The 21,225-nt window shown below is 44.0% G+C and overlaps 6 protein-coding genes across 7 annotated transcripts; 4 read left to right on the plus strand and 2 right to left on the minus strand.

Annotated features, from left to right (window-relative positions):
* The first annotated feature begins 2,704 nt into the window (after positions 1-2,704).
* LOC122620740 (farnesol dehydrogenase) lies at positions 2,705-3,693 on the plus strand. Its single transcript, XM_043798343.1, has 2 exons — positions 2,705-3,322; positions 3,397-3,693. Exons 1-2 carry the CDS (start codon positions 2,750-2,752, stop codon positions 3,574-3,576), a joined length of 753 nt encoding a protein of 250 aa, XP_043654278.1. The 5' UTR covers positions 2,705-2,749; the 3' UTR covers positions 3,577-3,693.
* A 1,950-nt stretch (positions 3,694-5,643) lies between these two features.
* LOC122622148 (3'-5' ssDNA/RNA exonuclease TatD) lies at positions 5,644-8,332 on the plus strand. The gene is made up of 4 exons (XM_043800370.1): positions 5,644-6,123; positions 6,597-6,945; positions 6,998-7,279; positions 7,341-8,332. Exons 1-4 carry the CDS (start codon positions 5,934-5,936, stop codon positions 7,477-7,479), a joined length of 960 nt encoding a protein of 319 aa, XP_043656305.1. The 5' UTR covers positions 5,644-5,933; the 3' UTR covers positions 7,480-8,332.
* An 11-nt stretch (positions 8,333-8,343) lies between these two features.
* On the minus strand, positions 8,344-9,310 carry LOC122622149 (isopentenyl-diphosphate Delta-isomerase 1). Its single transcript, XM_043800371.1, has 2 exons — positions 8,896-9,310; positions 8,344-8,840 (listed from the first exon to the last, which is right to left on the minus strand). The coding sequence occupies exons 1-2, from the start codon at positions 9,208-9,210 to the stop codon at positions 8,385-8,387; spliced, it is 771 nt and encodes a 256-aa protein (XP_043656306.1). The 5' UTR covers positions 9,211-9,310; the 3' UTR covers positions 8,344-8,384.
* Positions 9,311-9,350: 40 nt separating this feature from the next.
* LOC122622151 (AP-2 complex subunit sigma) lies at positions 9,351-10,212 on the plus strand. The gene is made up of 3 exons (XM_043800373.1): positions 9,351-9,479; positions 9,536-9,685; positions 9,744-10,212. Exons 1-3 carry the CDS (start codon positions 9,477-9,479, stop codon positions 10,017-10,019), a joined length of 429 nt encoding a protein of 142 aa, XP_043656308.1. The 5' UTR covers positions 9,351-9,476; the 3' UTR covers positions 10,020-10,212.
* Positions 10,213-10,360: 148 nt separating this feature from the next.
* Positions 10,361-13,222, plus strand: LOC122622150 (ras-related protein Rab-1A). The gene is made up of 5 exons (XM_043800372.1): positions 10,361-10,648; positions 11,623-11,743; positions 11,806-11,853; positions 11,910-12,137; positions 12,218-13,222. The coding sequence occupies exons 1-5, from the start codon at positions 10,626-10,628 to the stop codon at positions 12,413-12,415; spliced, it is 618 nt and encodes a 205-aa protein (XP_043656307.1). The 5' UTR covers positions 10,361-10,625; the 3' UTR covers positions 12,416-13,222.
* Positions 13,223-14,549: 1,327 nt separating this feature from the next.
* On the minus strand, positions 14,550-21,024 carry LOC122622147 (growth hormone secretagogue receptor type 1). 2 transcript variants are annotated; one of them, XM_043800368.1, is made up of 4 exons: positions 20,524-20,727; positions 19,815-19,977; positions 19,562-19,742; positions 14,550-15,501 (listed from the first exon to the last, which is right to left on the minus strand). In XM_043800368.1, the coding sequence occupies exons 1-4, from the start codon at positions 20,611-20,613 to the stop codon at positions 14,550-14,552; spliced, it is 1,386 nt and encodes a 461-aa protein (XP_043656303.1). In that variant the 5' UTR covers positions 20,614-20,727. The 2 variants fall into 2 exon arrangements, with proteins under 2 accessions (XP_043656303.1, XP_043656304.1); XM_043800369.1 differs by lacking the exon at positions 14,550-15,501 and adding an exon at positions 16,099-17,672 and having other exon boundaries at positions 20,524-21,024.
* Positions 21,025-21,225: the final 201 nt, after the last annotated feature.

Below are 21,225 nucleotides of genomic sequence, written 5' to 3' on the forward strand. Positions count from 1 at the left end.
TACGTTCTTGAATCACACAAACCCCTAGGATTTATTGCTTAACAAATCGACCCAACCTAACATACAAAATAAAGCAACGATACCAAAAACTTACCGAACCACAAAGGAAATCTTAGCAGATTTCTATAGCAGATAGTCAGACAGGGTCAAATGAAAGTCGAGTGATAGGCCTACGATTGTGATACAAGTCGGCGAGCTGGTGGGTTCAGAATTAGTCACTAGGCAGTGCCGCACACATCCGTCAACGTCGTTGGAATAGTTTAGTGGACGGGATGGAGTGCCAGTGGGGACGGACATCGGGATGGACCAATTCTGGGTGGGTATATCTAATCAGAGATCGCTTAGCTAGGAACAGACATGCCACACGGGGTTCGAGCAACAGGACTTCTCCACACACAGACACCACAGAATGCAGAAAACAGAATATAGAATACACTGAAGACACTCCCCACAGATCTAATAGGTAATAGATGTTTTATACGTGTTTCAGAGGTACTACGCAAGATAGGAACTACTCCTTGGCTATGGCTATATAATACCTATATGTACCGTTACGCAGTTTTAAGATTGTTTGTACTCGCAATTTGCTATATCGAAAAGTTTGGTTAAGAGTGGGCGGAACAATGTGGGAATCGAAGGGGTTAAAATAGCTTAGCTAAACTTTTTGTACGACGGCGAACGTGAGTGAAACGGGCAAGTCCAGTATCATAGTTGAGAAACGAAAACAAAACAAAATGAGATAACACCGAGGTCTAAAGTAACGTACCTACTAAATTTTTGTATGGAAATTCTTACAATTTATACATATATATTTATATTGATTTTGGAATAAGCAATATGCAATACAAGCGTATGTCTGCGCGTACGCCGTGTATCTATCAAACAACAATAATCAATTTTATTAGAATTTTACACAACTGAGTCGCGGCAGCGGAAATGGGTTAGTAGACGCAATGCACCGGAAGCCGAGTGAAAACGAAAACGATTGGCACACCATCCAAGCTTTGTTATCGCCCAATCGCCGATTATTTCGATATTTCGGTGTTTCGGTATCAATGGGCAGAGGCAGCAGAGGTAGTTGAGGCATCGAACGCGCACAAAGTAACACTTGACCATGCTGGGACAGAGTAGATTAGGGGGGATGGAGTAGTCTAGGGATTAGGGCTAGATTAGGATTAGAGCAGGACGAAGGAGTAGGTTGTCCGCTAAGTGAGCACAAAGCAGTCAAAGATTTCGCACTAAACGTATCACTACAAACTAACAAAGAAGCAAACAATAATCGAACTCAAATTCGTTAAACACTAAACACCAATAAACTTTAAACTATACGAAATAAAATTTTAACGGATAGCGCAAGGAGGCAGAATCAATGGTAAAACTATGAAACTAAACGTAACGATTAACTATGCAATTTTATTGTTAGCCAAAATTTTATAACTGTCAAGTAACGAACAAGTAAATATTTATATGTATACAGAATATATCAAGCATAAAGCATACGTTATATATCTTTATATACTTCGATTGCATTAGGTGCTGATCGGTAGAGTTTTGCTTGGCTTTGGTGTAACCGAGAATGATTTGATCAGAGATTTAGATTAGTCGTACCTACCGTTCTCTGTTCAGACTCGGGAAGCTAAGACCCCGATCCAAAAGTGGAAAAAGTAGAACACATGCACAGCCCGTTCAAAACTCCAGCGCTTAGTGTAAGGCAAGAATCTACAATGAGGAACATCAATAATATATTTCAAATATACAAACATATATTTATATAGGCCTAGCGATTCATATGTTAGCAGTATGTGGCTAGCATCCACAGAAGCGAACAACATCGTCTAGTAAACAAGAGTTTACATTTATATAAATACATACATATTATATGCTGCAAGTACGAAGGGCGCGCAATAGAATGTTCTTTCCCGCTTTTGATTCCACTTAAAGAAGAAAGAACCCGAACGTTGCGAGCAGGCTGATTTAAGCAAAGTAATATTTATCGAATACCCCAATTTGAACTTTAGGTTTTAAAGTTTTAAAACGTAGAGCATACCCATACTCACATGCATGTGCATTATGTTCGTTATTTACCGATGCGGAATACAAACTAACATAAAATATTTAAAAAGTGATCGGGCATTAACCAGTTAAACCGAAAGAATGGCATTAAAGGCAACACAATATTATATATGTAAATATATGTGTTAATGCATACATATATATGTATATTTATCGCATAGAACTAACACCAAAGATACATGCATGTTAGCAGAAATAATAAATAAAAATACAAACTAAACTTCAGGGGTAATAACTTAATTGGAGGATCATTTACGTTATGCAAATGGACTACAATCGATTTCGAATACAAATTTTAATAAATACTCTAAAAGTTTGATGGAATAATAAATAACACAAGAAATGTAGAATACTTTTGGGCCAAATGTATTTAAAAGCAAAACGAAATAACACTGAAGAATGTTCTTGATGGGTATAATCCATAGATCCATAGATTACGATCATAAGTGGTATTGGTGCCGCTATCTTGAAATAAAAAAAAATTCCAGTTGAGAATTTCAGCTCAGCTCCTCAGCTCTTGAAAACCCCATCCAACTAGACTTATTGATGCTATCTGTGCTTAAACTTTTCACCAAAAAGCTCCGCCTATTAATAACCGATTAACATCTATGTAGGGTATAAAGTAGTAGAGATTGAAACTAGTCTTCACTCGAAAGTCAGATCGAACAGAGGTGCCATGAACCGCTGGTTGAATCGCGTTGCCGTTGTCACTGGTGCCAGCGCCGGAATCGGAGAAGCCTGCTGCCGGGATCTGGTGGCCAAGGGAATGGTAGTGGTGGGCCTGGCCAGGAGGGAGAAGGTCCTACAGGACATAAGGTCCTCCCTGCCCGCCGATCAGGCTGCTCGCTTCCACACCCGTCCCTGTGATGTCAGCGATGAGCAGCAGGTCATCGATACCTTCGCTTGGATCGATCGCACCCTGGGTGGTGCCGACGTGCTTGTCAATAATGCCGGGATCATACGTCAAATGGACATTACGGACCCGGAAAATTCCGCTGATGTGCGGGCCATTTTGGACGTAAATGTGTTGGGAGTGACCTGGTGCACCCGCCAATGGTTCCTATCGCTGCAGCGCCGCAAGGTGAACGACGGTCATGTGGTGGTCATCAACAGTGTGGTGGGTCACTCAGTTCCGGCTGTGGAGGGCTTTAGCTTAAACATGTACTCGCCCTCCAAGCACGCGATCACAGCCTTGACCGAAATCCTGCGCCAGGAGTTTAATAAGAAGGGCACCCAAACTAAGATTACGGCAAGTTAAGCACGCTCATCAAGCGCGCATAAGTACTTTTAATGATGTATATACATACATATGTCCGATTTTAGAGCATCAGCCCTGGAGTCGTGGCCACCGAAATTTTCGAAGTCGGTTCTTGGGAGCAACCCACAGGCATGCCAATGCTGCGATCGGAGGATATAGCCGATGCTGTGTCCTATTGCATCCAGACGCCCCCAACCGTTCAGATAAAGGAGCTGATTATCAAGCCGGTTGGTGAACGCTTTTGAAGTACTTTGATACGAACGCTAGGTTGGCACTTTGAGCTGAGCCAATACACCAATTTCGTTTCAATAGAAGTGCAAACAAATAATAATCGAAAATTTTAATTAAAAGAAAAATACGCACAAGGTCGCTTTTTATCTTAACTTAGAAACCGTTGTAAACTGGTTTTTGGTTACCCCAACCTTTAAACTGCCTTTCTATTAAACCCGTTTGTTCATCAAGAATAACAATATTTAATGTTAGCAAAACTTACCTAGACAAACACCCGCACGATTATCTCTCGATTAGGGGTCAACATGGATAGGAAATTATTATTCAGGAATGATTAATGATTACTTCAAATCAAAAAAAAAATCTAATTAATTCCAATAACGACATTCTTACCTGGCAGTATTGGGAATTATCTATTAAGTTGTCAATCTACCCCAGACATGATTATGTTAATAATTTTAAGAATTTCCCCAAAAGATAAAGCGTACGTCATAGATAAAAAGAAATTTCGAAACAATTGCATATGACATATACTTTTTTAGTCTTGCCAAAAACGTATCAAACTGCCAAGAGACAGGTGTCTAAATAAAGTCACTGAACTTGGGTTAACTGCTGAAAGAGCCAGTAATTTATCCAGACCTCTTGCGTTGATTCATAGTTGTATCGGGTTGTCGTCGTCCAGTGACGGAATCGGAGAAGCCTGCTGTCGGGAGGCTTCCAAGGATGTGATGGTGGTGTGACAGGAATTTGGGTGGTGCCTACGGGCTCATCAAAAACTCGGGAATCTGATGAATGATCGAATGATCAGTGGGTCGCTCTAAATACCCGGTATGAAGAGTTTATTATAATGATTTCCCAGTTTAGAGCATCTGCCCGCCCATTGAAGACACGAATAGATTCAGTCGGTTGGAACACCGGCATGCCGAAGCAGAGAGCAGGGGATTGAGCGAGTGCAAGTTATGAAACTTGAGTTCACTGTCAAGCTCGTCCGCGAGCTAGTATAAACCTTTGTTTCTTGATAAGAACAACAAATATTTGCACTCGATTACAATGGATCGTTGTAGTAGTTAAATAAACTTGCTGGTGTTTGGAAAGAATATAATGGAAAGTTATTAGCAAACCCGATCAATTGTACGTTTATTTTTCAATGCAAAACAAGGGAGAACGCTATAGTCGAATTCCCCGACTATCTGATACCCGTTACTCAGCTAGTGGAAGTGCGCAGAAGAGTCTTCAACACTGACAGTTTTTGGCGGTTTGTGGGCGTTAAAGTGGGCGTGGCAAAAAGTTTTTTGGCAAATCGATAGAATTTTACAAGACTAATACAAAAATGAAAAAATATCAAAACATTTTTCAAAAGTGTGGGCGTGGCAGCTTTTGGCGGTTTGTGGGCGTTAGGGTGGGCGTGGCAAATATTTTTTTGGCAAACCGATAGAAATTAAGGAGACTAACACAAAAATGAAAAAATATCGAAACATTTTTCAAAAGTGTGGGCGTGGCAGTTTTAAGCGGTTTGAGGGCGTTAGAGTGGGCGTGGCAACATCAATCGACAAACTCAACTCTCAACTTTGTAGCTTTTGTAGTTCCTGAGATCTCGACGTTCATACGGACGGACAGACGGACAGACAGACGGACGGACAGACGGACGGACCTGATCAAGAATATATATACTTTATATGGTCGGAAACGCTTCCTTCTGCCTGTTACATACTTTTCAACGAATCTAGTATACCCTTTTACTCTTCGAGTAACGGGTATAAATATGGTAATGGTGGAGGGCGGTATGTGTGTGTGGGTATGATTTAAAGCACTAAAAAAGTAAACTATGAATATTTGCAGCTAGCAACCCGACTTCTGGAATGGCAATCTGTAATAATTAATTATTTGTCCTTTACTGTTACCAATTATGTTTTAAATTCTATTATTTAAAATAGAAATATTAATTTTAAATAATTGGCAGTAGCTTATTAGATCATGTTCGATTTTGATAACCATTTAAATTCAAACACGATATAATTTGGTATTTGGTATCGATTCCAACTATCGATTGCAAGCAAAGTGAAATACCTTTACTGACCTGTGCTAAGGACGTTGTTCAACTCTAGCCAGCAGTTGTAGTTCGTGTCGGGATTGTTTTTTAGATTAAAATTTCTTTACTTTTAGACCATTAATTGCCGAATTGGTCAACTCTTCCAAATTGCAACAAATTCAGTAGAGCCACATTTCACGGCTATCACCGCCGTTGCGTTTCCTTGCCCCTCCAAAGACAAGCTAATTGAATTACCCACGCACACAGTCGCAGCCCAGCAATCCATCGCCTGCGTCATAAGCTATTTTCGTCGATAATAGGTCCAAGAATCCGATCCAGAACATGGACCCCAATCAACAGACGCCCCAGGAGGCGGTGGTGGCCCCCGTTGCCCCGCTGCTGGAGGATCAGCTGGAGTTAGACATGAAGCACTGCTTTGAGAACCTGATCGTCATCGACGTGGGTGCAAATCTGACCAACAAAAAGTATAGCCGTGATCTGGATTCCGTGGTGCAAAGAGCCAGAGACGCAGGTTTGTGTGTGAGATACGGATACTGCATATGCAAGAATATGCAATTAAAAAGGCCCGGGCAGTGCGAAAACACCCAGGCAGCCAGAAGGTCGGGCTAGTGCCGAGCAACAAGTGTGCCTATGCTTTGATATTCGTATGTGCCCTTGCAGAAGGCATTACGAATTTAATGGGATGGTTGCTTGAGACCCGGAAATGCAGTAACCAGTATGTTGCGTATACTTTAGCTTTTCAACGGAACTTTATAAATATGTATTTGTAAAAGATTAATGCTAAATTAATGTAAATAACCCTTTATTTGGTTTGTTATTCACCAAAAAATGAATTCATTGAACACATTGACTCAAAGGGAAACAGTTGAAACCTGATAAGAGTATCTGATCTTTAAGTAGCAGAAGTGAACTATTTTCTCTTTCTACATAAGTCTGTAGCCCAGTGCAGGTTGCACTAACTTTCTCCCGCCTTTCCTTTTTTAGGTGTTCAGAAACTAATGGTTCACGGCACTTCGGTCAAATCGAGCAAGGAAGCGCTGCGCCTCTCGCGCATCTATCCCGACATAATCTACTCAACTGCTGGCATTCACCCGCACGACTCAAAGTCCATCGTGGAAGAGCCGGCCACGTGGTTCGACCTGGAGCACATCGCCCAGGCGCAGGAGTGCGTGGCGATTGGTCCATGTGGCTTGGACTACCAGCGGGACTTCTCCGAACCGGACGCCCAAAAGCAGATCTTCGCCAAGCAGCTGCAGCTGGCCATCCGGCTAAATAAACCTCTGCTGATTCACGAGCGGTCGGCTCAGCTCGATTTACTCGAAATACTTGACAAGTAAGAGCCAAAGATCTGGCTTACCAAACTTTTAACTTTTAACCCCACGCAGATTCGAGAATCTGCCGCCTGTGGTCATCAGAGGTTTTATGGGCACCGCGGAGGAGGCGCTTAAGTACCTAGAGCGCAGGTTCTACATCAGCCTGACGGGCTACCTGTGCAAGGACAAATCCGATACTGGCGTCCGCCGCCTGCTGGAGGACGGCACTTTGCCGCTGGACAGACTATTGGTGGAGACGGATGCTCCGTTCATGTACCCAAACACAAGGGCTTCCAAGCTGCCGCAACACGTAAAGACTGGCATCACCGAACGTTCATTGTTGTACTTACACAGGTCGGCGAATTACCATGTTCTATAATAGGTAAATTTTCTAATAGTTCAAAGTACTTTCTAGATATTGTACCTTCCAACGCAACGAGCCGTGCAGTTTGCCCGCCATTGTGGAGATGATAGCTGCCTTCATGAAGAAATCCCCGGACGAGGTGGCTTTGGCCACCGCCTTTAATGCCCTGAAACTGTTTGGCTTGTCCTAGAAACAGTTTCGGAAACGGAGCCGCATGGAACTGAACGACAACGTGTGCCAACCAGCAGCTTTAAACCCCTAACTCTATAGATTGAACGAGCCTGAGATTCACGATAGACTCATACCAATGTGCCTTAACCACTAATCGAATTCAGGATAATGCGCTTTCCTGATCCCCACACATACACACATCCACAAATACGACCCCCATTGCATGCGAAAAGTACGTAGACGTATATAACTATATATTCAACCCCCTGCCGTAATAGTGCAATCTATCGATCGAAGTTTGCAGGGTCTAGCTGTAAGTTGTTGGAATTTCCGAGCAATTGCTTTATTTACTAGAGTACCCATAGAAACGGTGCCAAGGTGGTGCCTCGTGAACGTCGACTCCGGATTCGCACGGAGTCAGCACTTCACGCCTCGAAGCGCGCTTCGAACTCGCTCCCGAAGCGATAGATTTAAATGTTAAGTGCTGCAGCTTGTCTTTTGTTTGTTTCTTCTGTATTTAGGCTAGAATCAATACTTTTAGTTCGTGTCTCTGTTAGCCTGTAGTCGTACTTTTGTACATATTTATTCTTGTTGCGACGATGACGATGATGATTATGAGAAACGTAATGTGATCATTTTAAAAGCTAAATATTTATATGATATTCAACATACAAACCCATTAGTTAGGCTATGAAACATATTGAATATCTTGCGCCTATACAAACTATATATTGTTATATTTACATATACAAAGCGTTGTACTGAACTGATCGACCCGCGGAGGTTGCATAAAATCCGCTTTATGCCCATTGTCCGCACACAGACACACACTATTTTCCATTTGAATAAAGCGAATTTGAAACCCAAACGAACAAAAAGCCGCTTTGAGACGTCATTACGTGTATTTTTGGTTGGTTAGCACACTTAAAAGCGCTGAATTTTACTCCAGTCCTCAAATTTCTCCAGCTGATGCAAATTGTCCCACCAGAGTTTCAATCGATGTTGTAGAATCAGAGAGAACCAGGGTGTCAGCGGGGCACTAAACTTGGCCACCGCCTCGTCGATCTTATCGCGCCGCAAGTAGCGCACCTCACTGACCTCGTTTTTATTTGGACGCAGCGTCACGTCTTTCTGCAGGAACAGGATATAGTCTATCTCGTGCTCGCCCCACACGCCATCTCCTGTGTCCGCGTAGTGGATGCGGGTTAGGTAGCGAAAGTCCTGAGGCTGCAGTTCCTCGGTAGGAATGCCCAGTTCGTAGTTGAGTCGCCGCTGGGCAGCAATACGGATACCCAGGGCGTTACTCTCCTTGCGCTCCTGTTCAATCTCATAAAGCGGATGGCTGCAGCAGGCGTTGGTGTAGGTGTTGGGGAAGGTTATCTACAAATATAGTTGATTATGGGCCTTATTAAAAACGGATTCCTCAAGATTTCACCTTGTGAGACGATCGCTTCTGCACTAGCATCTCGCCCTGGGAATTGAAGAGGAAAACACTGAAGGCTCGATGGAGCTTAACATCTTTCGTCTCTGGATGCACTCGGTGGCAGTCTGCCTTGGAGGAGGCCCCAATGGCCTGGTCATTTGCGTCCACTAGGATACACTGCTCCATGAGTGCGTGAGCTTGCAGAGGGTCGTGTACGGAGAACTCCGTGGGCACCGGTCGCTGCTGTTGCTGGCCCACCACTGTCGTAGAGTAACCGCGCAACCAGGATAAACGGGGCAACAGGAGATTCAAGCGAGAGGCTAACATTTTTGGTAAATGACTAGTTTCGAGTGGGGCCAAAACAAATATGTATGAAAGTGAAACTTCGTAATATAGCGCGCGCGGCTGCCAACTCGCTTACATTCTTCACGACCAGTTTGCAACACTGTCGAGGAAACAGCTGTTTTGCAACAGTAGTTGTAGCCCTGGTCTCAGTGATACACAATTTGCTCATAATCAGTTTTTCGCCCCCGTTGTCGAAATAAAAAAAAGTTGTAAATAGCCAAGAAACGGTCTAACAAATTTCTTCAAAAATGGTGAGCAATTAGCCAGCTTTTAGCTTAGACCCCTATATGACTCTCCATTCGCCCAGATACGATTCATACTTATACAAAACCGAGCTGGGAAAACTCGCCTGGCCAAGTGGTACATGAACTTCGATGACGACGAGAAACAGAAACTGATTGAGGAGGTGCATGCAGTGGTCACAGTTCGCGATGCGAAGCACACCAACTTTGTGGAGGTGGGATCGAGTCTGTATGTCCTGTTCAAGAACCGCTTTATCACATTTTTGCTCGTAGTTCCGCAATTTCAAGATCGTCTACCGACGCTATGCGGGTCTGTATTTCTGCATCTGCGTGGATGTGAACGACAACAACCTGTGCTATCTGGAGGCCATCCACAACTTCGTGGAGGTGCTGAACGAATACTTCCATAACGTGTGCGAGCTGGATCTGGTGTTCAACTTCTACAAGGTGTACAGTGTCGTTGACGAGATGTTCCTGGCGGGCGAGATCCGGGAGACCTCACAGACGAAGGTGCTCAAGCAGCTGCTCACGCTTAATTCGCTGGAGTAGCGGCCCAACTCATATTTCGGATCTGCCAGATGCATTCCCCCAGGCGCTACACCCGCTTATCGAATCTTCTTTCATATACTATTACGCGTATTATTATTATTATCTTTAATGTGTTCTCTATGCAAACACTCAAATGTTAAAAGCCGTGTTTAGAAACAAATGATGTACCATAAGAGATTGTATGCAAAAGTTATGAGTTTTGGTTTTTTTATGGGGTGTGATAGGGGTCAAATGGCGATAATCATATATTTTCTTTTCTGGTTCCGCCCACTCACCTCCGCTGGCAAGTGAGTGTGTAGCCCTGGTTGAAAGAGGGCCACGCGCGCTTTCCAACACTGCCCCTAATGCCACTTCGTCATTTTTTCAGTCGCCATTGTTCTCGTTCTCGGCCGTCGAATTTGTGGAAATAAACGTATTTCCCATTTAAATTCGCTGCAATAATCACAATAGCGAACTGCAAAACACAACACAAGCCAAGTGCGTGTCGATTTCCAGTAATTCGGAGCGCGCAAGTCGAATAAAAACGCTCTAAACATCAGCCAATCCAGGGCCAGAAATCGAATATTTGTTCGTGGCAAATATATAATCTTGTGAAAAAGCCAGAAAATGTCATCTGTGAATCCGGAATAGTAAGTCGTCACACGCAATTATGCGCAGTTATCTGGATTTAAAACGGTTTACTGCTCCCCACTTCCTTCCGAATGTGGTTTCTTTTATTTTTTCTGCGACGTCATTTCTGCTACGTTTCATTCCCATTCATTATCGAGCAGCCCCACTCCACTCCCTTTTGCCCTCGTTGGCAACTCCAAAAAAACAGACCATTTGGTGAAAACAAAAAACACAACCTAACAACCGACCCAATCAAGAAGCCATAACCCGAAGTGTGTGTTTCAGCTAGATTTTATTAAAATGCCTACGGGCGAAGCATTGTAAAGCGAGTTCAAAAGATTGCTCTCCTCGGAATCTGCATATGTATAAAGTCCATACATATATGTAGGCAGATCCCAGTTGACGGGCCAAATCGCTGGGCGGGCGGATGAGTCACCTGCGTGGAAAGCGTTTCCCACCCCCAGCGCAGTGCTACGTAATCAAAGGCCATTCCAGTTCCACTTAATTGCTGCTCTCACTTCAAAGCAATTAAATCTCAACCGATCTTGGCTCGCACTCTCTAGAAAGCCTCCTCCAATCGCCAGCATACATATGTACATATGTGCGGAGGATTGAAACACTGTCGCACATCACTCAGCAATTGGGGGTTGATGTTGGACATAGCACGATAAGATAAAGCCTAAACCAAACCGGTTTTATGCATACATATATTAGTATCTGAACCGACTAAACTATTCCCTTGAAAAACCTTTCCTAACGTTTTGCATAAAGCAATGCATGCCAACTTAAAAGACCACCTTATCCCATTAAATTTATTATCATATCCGATGTTAAACTTAGTGTCTTGTATATCACTTACTTTAATATGTCACTCAGTTTACTAAGTTTTATTAATCTCTTTATGAAACTTACTGAAGCATACAGCATAGTATCAGAACTATCCCTTCACTGCAGATTATTTTATATAATTAATTAACTATCTCCCAATCCACAGCGACTATCTCTTTAAGTTGCTGCTTATTGGAGACTCGGGCGTTGGAAAGTCCTGTCTTCTGCTGCGATTTGCCGATGACACATATACAGAAAGCTATATCAGCACAATCGGAGTGGATTTCGTAAGCCAACCAAAAAGTTGTGAAAACTCTTTATGTCTGACTCATAAACCTTTATCTTGCAGAAAATCAGGACCATCGAACTCGACGGAAAGACCATTAAACTACAAATCGTAAGCATTAAGACGCCTGAGGCAATCCAGTCCATAGCTAATAAGTCTGTTTATAGTGGGATACTGCTGGGCAGGAGCGCTTCCGCACCATCACGTCTTCATATTATAGAGGAGCCCATGGCATCATTGTCGTATACGATTGCACGGACCAAGAGTCTTTCAACAATGTAAAGCAGTGGCTGGAGGAGATCGAGCGGTATGCCTGTGAGAATGTCAACAAGTTGCTGGTGGGCAACAAGAGCGACTTGACCACCAAGAAGGTAGTCGACCACACCACAGCTGCGGTGCGTATATTGCTGGTTTTATCGGGGGAATCATAGATGCATGTATTTACTAAACTGGCCTTTTGATTCCGAAACTCTAGGAGTACGCAGCCCAGTTAGGCATTCCATTCCTTGAAACTTCGGCCAAGAGCGCCACCAACGTGGAGCAGGCCTTCATGACGATGGCGGCCGAGATCAAGAATCGCGTCGGGCCGCCATCCAGCGCCACCGACAACGCTAGCAAAGTGAAAATCGATCAAGGACGTCCAGTGGAAAACACCAAATCCGGTTGCTGCTGAATAACTCTGATTGTGAATCATTATTTTATTATACAATTAAACAAAATTTAAATATAATAAATTAAAACGGAAACCACACAATAATAATAAAACAAGCGAAACCGATGGCGGATCCACGAAATCGTAATTATAATAACTAATTCTGTAATAACAATAATGGTGAGAAATGACGAGTAGTGTGTTTGTATGATCCTAACCGTGATCCAATTCGATAAACAATTTAAGCAAATATGTATTAGGTACGTAGCCAACCAGATCCCGATTCAGACTTCAGACATCCCCAACCAAACAAACAACAAGGACATCGATCCTAATACTAACCGTCACTCTGATTTCCGCAGTTCTGTTCATAAGTAGTGCAAAGCAAGCTAATTCGGTGTAGCAATTAACCTAATATTACTTTAACCTACAGTAAGAAGTTACCTATCACAGCAGCGCGAAATAATACCGAAACTAATATGTACTATTAACTACACATTAATTGAGCGCAGGCGACGGCAGGAGCAATTATACTTGTCCTATGTCAGCTACTACTTACCACTATGTATACATATGTATGTGTTTAAATTACAAATACAATTTTCTAAACATATTATCTCTAGCGAACGTGATCGCCACTTGTCTCAGTCATCTTGAAATTTTATGTAAATCGAACCCAAAACCGAACGAACATTTTTAGAATTAACGTCGAATGATTTTGTGTTTGAATTTTCGTGTGACACAAGGGATTTGTTAAGGCACATAATTAGTGTAATAATGACGACAGCGATGAAGTTTAATAAAAATGATTGCGTGTGCGTTTATAAATTGAAAGGTTTGGGATCAAGGACACTTTAGTTTCGGTTTTAACCGTCGCCCGAATTTGAATCTTAACTTCACTTAAGTCTAATAAAATCGATCTGTACCGATGCCTACAAACGACTTGTTTTATTTCTTGACTTTGGAAAGATTCCAAAAACTTAAGTGAAGGCCGGAACAGATGCGCACACACCTAAACACTTGGCAAACACTTCTAGAAGAGTGAGCCGATTTGTGGAGTACTTTTCAAACGTCAAAAATTTGTTTTATAATTGGCTAAAATTCGATAACACTTGTTTAGGCATCATGCTAAAGCTTAGACTTTAAATAAGTCCTAGAACCTGGGAGTTATTCTGACTTAACTTTGTAAAATGTTAGGTTGGTATTTGACATATTTTAAACGTAGCGTCATGCCATTGTATTTAGCATTTATTCTATGCATCATGAGGGATTTGCATAATGTTTAAATATTTGATTGTTTAAAAATCGAATGTCTGCGAAAAATATGAAAAATATGTATATTTTATATTATATTATGCATAAACATATATTTGGAAGGAAATTTTTGTTTTAATGATATACTCTACCTTTATGTATTGCCTTGTATACATACAGGATTTTATGTAGTTACTCATTATTTTGTACAAAGAAAAACATAAAAAATTGTAAAAAAAAAATGTTTTATTTGATATACAAAACATTCCTTCTAACATGAGATATAATCATCTGACAACGATGTAGACCTCTTGTTTAACTTGCGCAGCTTAAATACAACCAAAGCGGATAAAAGTATTGAGAACCTATCTGGATACAATGATACCTTCAAATTGACAAACACAAATTTAGCTATTGTGGGATAAAAACGATTTTTTTAAGAAAGGGCAAGGATTTTGCATAAGGCCCTTCAAACATAGCGTTTCCAACCTCTTATGTGAAAGGTATCATGCATGATGAATTATTGCTTAGGGCAAACCCAAATGTTCTAACCGTAATTCCAATGAAGTCTCAAGAGATTCTTTAAAGTGATCGCATGAATACATAATACTCGTTTCTGTTCTACAAATTATATTAAAGCTCATGTATCCAGAGAGGGAAAATAAAGTTAATGCTATGCAATTTTAAGCTTGCAAACCTATAATTGTCATGGCCCGCAGAAAATTAGTTGCAATTTTCAAAAACATCTTCTCTTGCGTTTATTGACTTCTTCTGAGGTACTTCAGTCTTTACAACAAAATTTTTCTAAAACTATGACTATTTGCTGTTGGAATTCAACTAAATACTTGAACGGTTGCTGGCAGTGGGCATGGATTCGAAGGATGCATTTTCAGGATGTGAATTAGATCTTGCTGGCACGTCGCTCCTGCAGACAGGCAGTAGTAACAGTTGCTGCCGTGGTTCCGATGATAGCAGCTCCCAGGATGCCCCGCTCCCGTTCGCTCAGACCGGAAACGGACAGACTGTTGCTGCGCCACGCTGACGATGATGTAGTGCGATCGGTGCCCGAGGAGGTGGATATGGAGTTGATTAAGAAGGTGGCCTCGCGGCGGAGAGTGCGACGTGGATGCCTGGCACTGGTCGTTCCCGCCAGCGCGGCTCCTTCCTCAGCATCCTGTTCCTGTCGCCTGGACACGTTGCGCCCGCTTCCGCTCGCCGCCGGATTCTGCTTCTGATGGTAATGGTGGCTACGATGGTGATGTGGCCGCTGCCCCAGACAAGTGAGCAGCAGCCGCCAGAAGCCGCTGCGAAACTTGGAGGACATCAGGTTGTACAGGATCGGGTTCATGGCCGAGTTCAGGTAGAGCATGAAGCGCGAGAAGTACAGCAGGTTGTAGTATCCGGCAATACCCAGACTCTCCACATCCTTGGCGTTGGCCAGGATCACCCAAAGGGTGAAAGCCCGGAAAGGCAGAAGGCAAATAAAAAAGCTGGACACCACGGCCACCAGCATGAAGATCACCTGCTTGCGGTGCTTCCTCATCCCGTTGCTCTGTTGATGACTGTTGCCTTTGGTGCTAGGCACCTGCAAAGAACCACTGGTGGCTCCGCCAGCCGGTTGCTGCGGCTGCGGGGAGGTTGGTCTGTGGAAGGCGTTGTTAGGACGCAGCAGCTTGTACGCGATGGCCGCGTAGAGAAGGACCAGGATGCCGAAGGGCAGGAAGAAAAACAGCGTGATGCAGCCCACGAAATAGAAGATAGACCAGAACCCATCTGCGGCGGTGGTGCAAACAGGAGCATCGGTTCCGTCCCCGTAGGGCTCCACACTGTAGCTGGATATGGCGATGATGGGACTGCAAGAATCATATATTCAGTTTTAGTGGGGACTAGTGACTAGTGTTGTCTGCAAAGTTTTAACGCGCTGCGGGCAGAAAACAAACAAATATTTAAAAGCTACTCAACGGCTAACTACTGGAAAACTTTCGAGGGCGCAGCACTCAACTTAATCACACAGCGGAAACGGAAACGGCAACGTCTGCTCATACTTATCATACTCGCAGAATGGTGGGGGTTCAAGTTACTTATTACTTTTTACTCTACAAAACGAGGCAGTCTACGTCATAGGGCTACAAAAACAAATTAAAAAGCTACGCGTATGGTACGAATACGTATATTTACAGAGGACGGACATTTGTCCGATTTCCTTAGAATTATATAAATTACAGATTCCGATTGGGAGGAGTAATGTGGGAAATACCCGCCATGAGTTGTCATAAAAAATTTATTTACTTACAAACTCTCGTGTGTGTGTGCGTGTGGTTCCTTGTATTTATAAGCAGAGTATGTATGTATGTATATAAATATGTTCGGACAAATATATATATTAATATTTGGCTATGTGTACGTGTGAGGGTATGGTGTATATACAGCGTGTTTACATGTGGACATTGTGTGCATATTGAGCTAAGCTTTTTATCTGAGTCGCCGCCAAGTAGGCAACAGTTTTTTCGACTTCCGGTGATGGCCGCCCGGTGTAATGGCGGCCATTTTGTCCGGTCCGGCTTACGGAAACTATTTCAATACACCTAAATCATGTTTATCCGCCGACCTGATGGTTCGCCCAAACGCATATTAAGCCATTTCCATTTGCCTTCCATTGCTCCTCGAAGGCCGCCTAATGGCTTACCCCTTACTGCCAGTCCCTATCTGGACTCCTAACCCTGACCAGTAGTGGTAGTTTTAGTGCTGTTCGGCTGTCGTTGCTGTTATTTATCTTTGGCACATTCATTCGAGTTTAATAGCCCGAAAAATTGATTGTTTTTGGTACGGAAATGTCCAAGGCGGCAGCCCAACTTCGATTCTGGATTCTCGGCAGCTGTCAGCGGGTGACTGAAATCGATTATGCCTGCCAAAAGCGTTCAGGAAGCGATTTGTGTTTACCAGGAACGGGAATAGGAATCGGGATCAGCGTCATCGGCACATTCCGGCCAAGTGAAGCGAGTGGGTAAACGGGTTAAAGGCGATTTTTCACGCCCATCTCGCTTAGAGGAGATTTTCGGGCAGATTTACTATTTCTCCTGGTATTTTGGGGAGATTTGCCCGACCCTTTTGTGGGATTTTCCCTTCGCTAAGTTTATCCTCCTGCAGTTCCTCCTCATCAAAACTTGTTTGCGGCTTGTGGCGTCGTAGTTGATGGTTTCTCACAGGCAGGAGCCGGCTGTCACTCACTCTCCTGGCCATTCCCTTGCCCAAGGTAGAATGCTGCAGCATGGCCATGGCCTCCAGATCACAGCCACATGGCATCTGCATTTCGATCTTAAGGCGGGTGCGACTTATATCCTCGCTGCACCTACGATTGGAGCTCCTCGACAGAATGCTGGAGCTCGTGGCCGCCATGGCATTTGAGGAGCTGGTATTCGTGTTCGTATTAGTGCCCATGCCCAGCGACAAGGTGCCTCTGCGTCCGCGGGAAGAGTTCTCCTTCCTTCTTCCCAACGTGACCAGTTCCAGCAGTAATCGCCCAGCATCTTGGCAAAGCCGCTTGAAGCCCCTTCGAAACTTGGTCGACATCAGATTGTAAAGAATCGGGTTCATGGCTGAGTTGAGGTACAACATAATTCTACAGAAGTAGAGCAGGCTGTAGTAGCGCACCAATCCCAGATCGTGTAGCGTTTGGTCCGTGCTGAGGATGATCCACAGGGTGAGGACGCGGAAGGGCAGCAGGCAGACGAAGAAGGACAGCACCACGGCACCGAGCATTAGAACCACCTGCTTGCGTGCCTTTAGACTAAGTTCAGGCTTCGTGGGGCGGGCGCGCAACATGGCCGCCCGGTTGGAGACCAGATTTCGGGCGATGATACCGTACAGCACCACCAGGGTCACGAACGGCACCACGAAGAACACTGAGATGGTCATCAGGAAGAAGGCCAGCGTCCAGTCGGTGATGGCCTGGGTCAGGCACACGGCCACCGACGATCCATCAATGTACTCGGCCAGCTTGTACTCGGCCACCCACAGAATGGGGCTGCTTGGGGAAAATCGAAGATTGGGGAGAGAAAGCAAACAAGAAACGTAATCAGGTGGCGGGGTCACCGGGGGCGTGGATAATGGATACGGTTGGATTTTTGAGGAAAAGGCAGAGAGTGGCGGGTAAATGAGGTGGATTCAGAAGACAGGAAGAGAAGCAGATTATGACGATGAGCGAATGGCGATGGACGAAAGGTTGATCCAGTCTAGGAATAAGTTCAAGTCTGTAAAGTTCCAGTCTGTCTTGGACAATTTCCCTGGCCCCATTGTTTTGAAGGGTTTTTTATTTCTTGGAGCCAGCGTTAAAAAAATATATGTTGAAGCATAGAAAAATAGTACTATGCCATTAAAAATCGTCGGTGGTTAATTAAAAAAACTTGCATTCGATTATCATCGACTTTCAAATACCGGGTATTAAGCTAAAAGCTGTGGGGGGAGAGGTAAATATGGAATTAGGAAAGCTGACTTGAAATATTTTTGTTTAAAAAAAGCTTCTACCATGTCTCTTCAGTGTTGTAATCTGTGGGCGTTAAGTGGTCGTTAGATAAATTTTAATAGTAAATTAAATAAAAATGCAAGCGTTCATTAAAATTAAAGTATCTATCTGACATCTATTAATATACGTTGCTGACATATATCTAAAAATATATTCAAGTAAAGCTCAACATGTGGTTATTATTATTATATCATTATTATCATTATTGTGATTACATTCTACTTACAATGGGGCAAGTGAGCAGTTCTAGAATTTCTGGTGGGATATACTCTGTTGACTTTGTAAATACATCTAGCAGACAAGTTTAAATATTTGATTATTTTGAGTAATCCGAGCCGCTGATTAAACACTTTCCGAGCCCAAATCCTCACTGGCTAGACCGATAAACGAAATGCCATGACAGTCAACAGGCAGTGGCCGTATTTTTTTCCACTAAAGATGATCTGGGCGCTTTGTACGTGCGTCAGCGATTTGACACGCCCACTTTTGCGCCCGTGGGCGTCGTGTGGCGCACACACATTCTGTTTGAATGTGTTTTAAAATGTTTGCGCTTCTTTTGGCCTCCGACTTCTTGTGTGGCGTAATTAATGGGTTTCGGCCTGGAGGCGGGTGTCCTGCGGACCCAATTCCCAGCCATGGATGACCCCATGGCTCCCGGAGTGCTGAGGGGTCGGTGGGCAGCTCGACAATGTGCTGTTTATTTCATTGTTATGGACGCGGCAAGATTTGCAAAATTAAAAAGGGTCGCCGCTCGTCCTTGGACAGGGCGCACAATAATAAAGTGTCAATGAAATGAAATCCATGATAGCGGACATCGGTGCTTATTAAAGATGACAGGGCGCTGATAACGGCAAGCTCCCGGAACTTGGACAAAAGCCGTCCGGAACTTGAGGCGAAGGATGTCAATGGGAATGATGGTGCAAGTGGAGCAGGAGAGGTGGCAGGACAGGAGTAGAAATGGAATAGATAGGCGAGAGTCGCAGTTTAGCATGTAAATGGACACGCCACCGTAGATGGCGCACAAAGGGGCCAATACCACGACCAGAAACTCCACGTCATAATGGAAAATAAACAAAACGGGAAAAAAGTGCAAAGCCCAATAACAAAACACAAATCATTTAAATGATGGCGATTGACACTTATAATTAATGAGCGAGAAACTGAATGCTTGACTGAGCGAAATGAATAAACGAAAAGAGGCCATAAACTAAGTATATCTAAACAGGATACATGTGTATACATACGAAATGTAGGACCACCAACACCAAAAAGCATGCAGCGACTAAACTAATTAATATTTTAAAAGTATAATGCTAGTAATGCAATTAAATTTAAGAAGTCATTTCAGAAGTACGAGTTCCTTTCACTGCCTGTAGGCCCTAATCGCTTACCTCGTAAAGAGTGCAGCAATGCCCCAGGCCAGTACGCAGATGAGGATGGCCCGCCCCTTGGTGCAGACGTAGCCGGCCTTTAATGGCTCGCAGATTGCGTAATAGCGCTCGAACGAGATGGCTAGGATGGTCAGCACACTGGCGTGGGCCACTGTGAGCTCCACGAACGGCACAGCCTTGCCTAGATAGAACAGCAGTTAATTAGGCTGGAGAGAATAAATAGACCAGGAGCACTGGGGCTGGAGCCACTCACACATCTCGTGGCCGAGTACCCAGGTCTCTGGGCGAGTGTTGACCTCCACGAGGACGGTGGGTGTGCAGACCAGCAGCACCAGAAGGTCCGCGATGCTCAGGTTGGTGAGGAAGATGTTCGTCGAGTTGCGCATGTCCTTGGTCTTCACAATCACGATGGGCACCTGCAACCGAGTGGATTTGGGATTAGACAATCTTAAGGAGCGCGGAAGACATAAAGTTCAGGTTCCTACTGGCGAATTTTTTCATTTGTATCATCTTCATATATCAATAATAATTTACCTCTTATAGTTCTCGATATCTCAACGTACGGACATAAGGACGGACAGGCACCAACAAAGGCGGATGGACAGATGACCACAGGGACTTGGTTAGTACTCCTGATCAAGAATATTCAGACAATAGTATCGGAAATGCTTTCTTCCCCCTGATACATACGAGTAACGGGGATAAAAACTGTCTTTAGTGGTCTTAGGCTGAACACTTGGTCTAAGTAAAACATATTTGTATACATTATTTTTATTTTTTATTTCCAATTACCAAGTGAATTGTAAATAAGAATCCTTAAAATTTTATTTTCACGTAATAAAGTGTTTATCTACCATTAAAAGGGTGAATCACCCTGCGCGCCCTGGAGGCAGTTTCCAAATGAATTAATTTCAATTACAAAAGCTTTCGCCCATTTTTCTTTAAAAGGAGGCAGGACTCACCATCACATTGCCCACCACGCCCAGCAGCATGATGACTATGCAGAAGAACATGGCGGTTGTGCGGATATACGACGGAATCTGTGGCAGCATCTGCTCAGCATCGCCATCGTCCTTGGAACTTGATGTTGAAGTGGCTGCGGCTTCAACATCAGATGTTGCTGCTGCTGCGGTTGTTGCGGTGGAGTTGTCCTGGTGGTCAAGTCCTGCGGCTGGAAAACGATTAGGTGTGTGGTGTGGGCCATGGTCGCCACTAGGAGAGCCACGGGATACCCCAGCCTGCTGCGGCGACGTGGTTGCTGTTGCGCTGGATGTTGCTGCTGCTGCTGCTGCATCTTGGGCCTGGAGTAGAAGCAGAGCCAGGAGCAGGAGCCACAGGCAGTTCCTCGGGCCTACGCAAATGCTGGTCAGCCTTGGAAGCTGCCCAGTCCTGGCCACAGCGACGCCGTGGCTGCCCCTCAGCAATGTCCTGCGTGTCCTCGTCGTCCTCGTCCTGCGGCACTCGGAGAGTAAGTCCCGCAATGGGAATCACAGGGACAACATCATCGGGGCTCGTCGGATTTCGGGATTGGCCGTCGCCGCCACCGCCCGCTGTTCAATTAAGTGAGTTACGAGAGGGTGTTCTGGCCAAATCCGATGTAATTGCCCGCCCGGCAAGTTTATGCTCACACTTAAATATGCGCTAATGAAATTAAGTTGTCCAAG

Source organism: Drosophila teissieri, chromosome 3R (assembly GCF_016746235.2).
Source record: "Drosophila teissieri strain GT53w chromosome 3R, Prin_Dtei_1.1, whole genome shotgun sequence".
In the NCBI taxonomy this organism is placed as follows: Eukaryota; Metazoa; Arthropoda; class Insecta; order Diptera; family Drosophilidae; genus Drosophila; species Drosophila teissieri.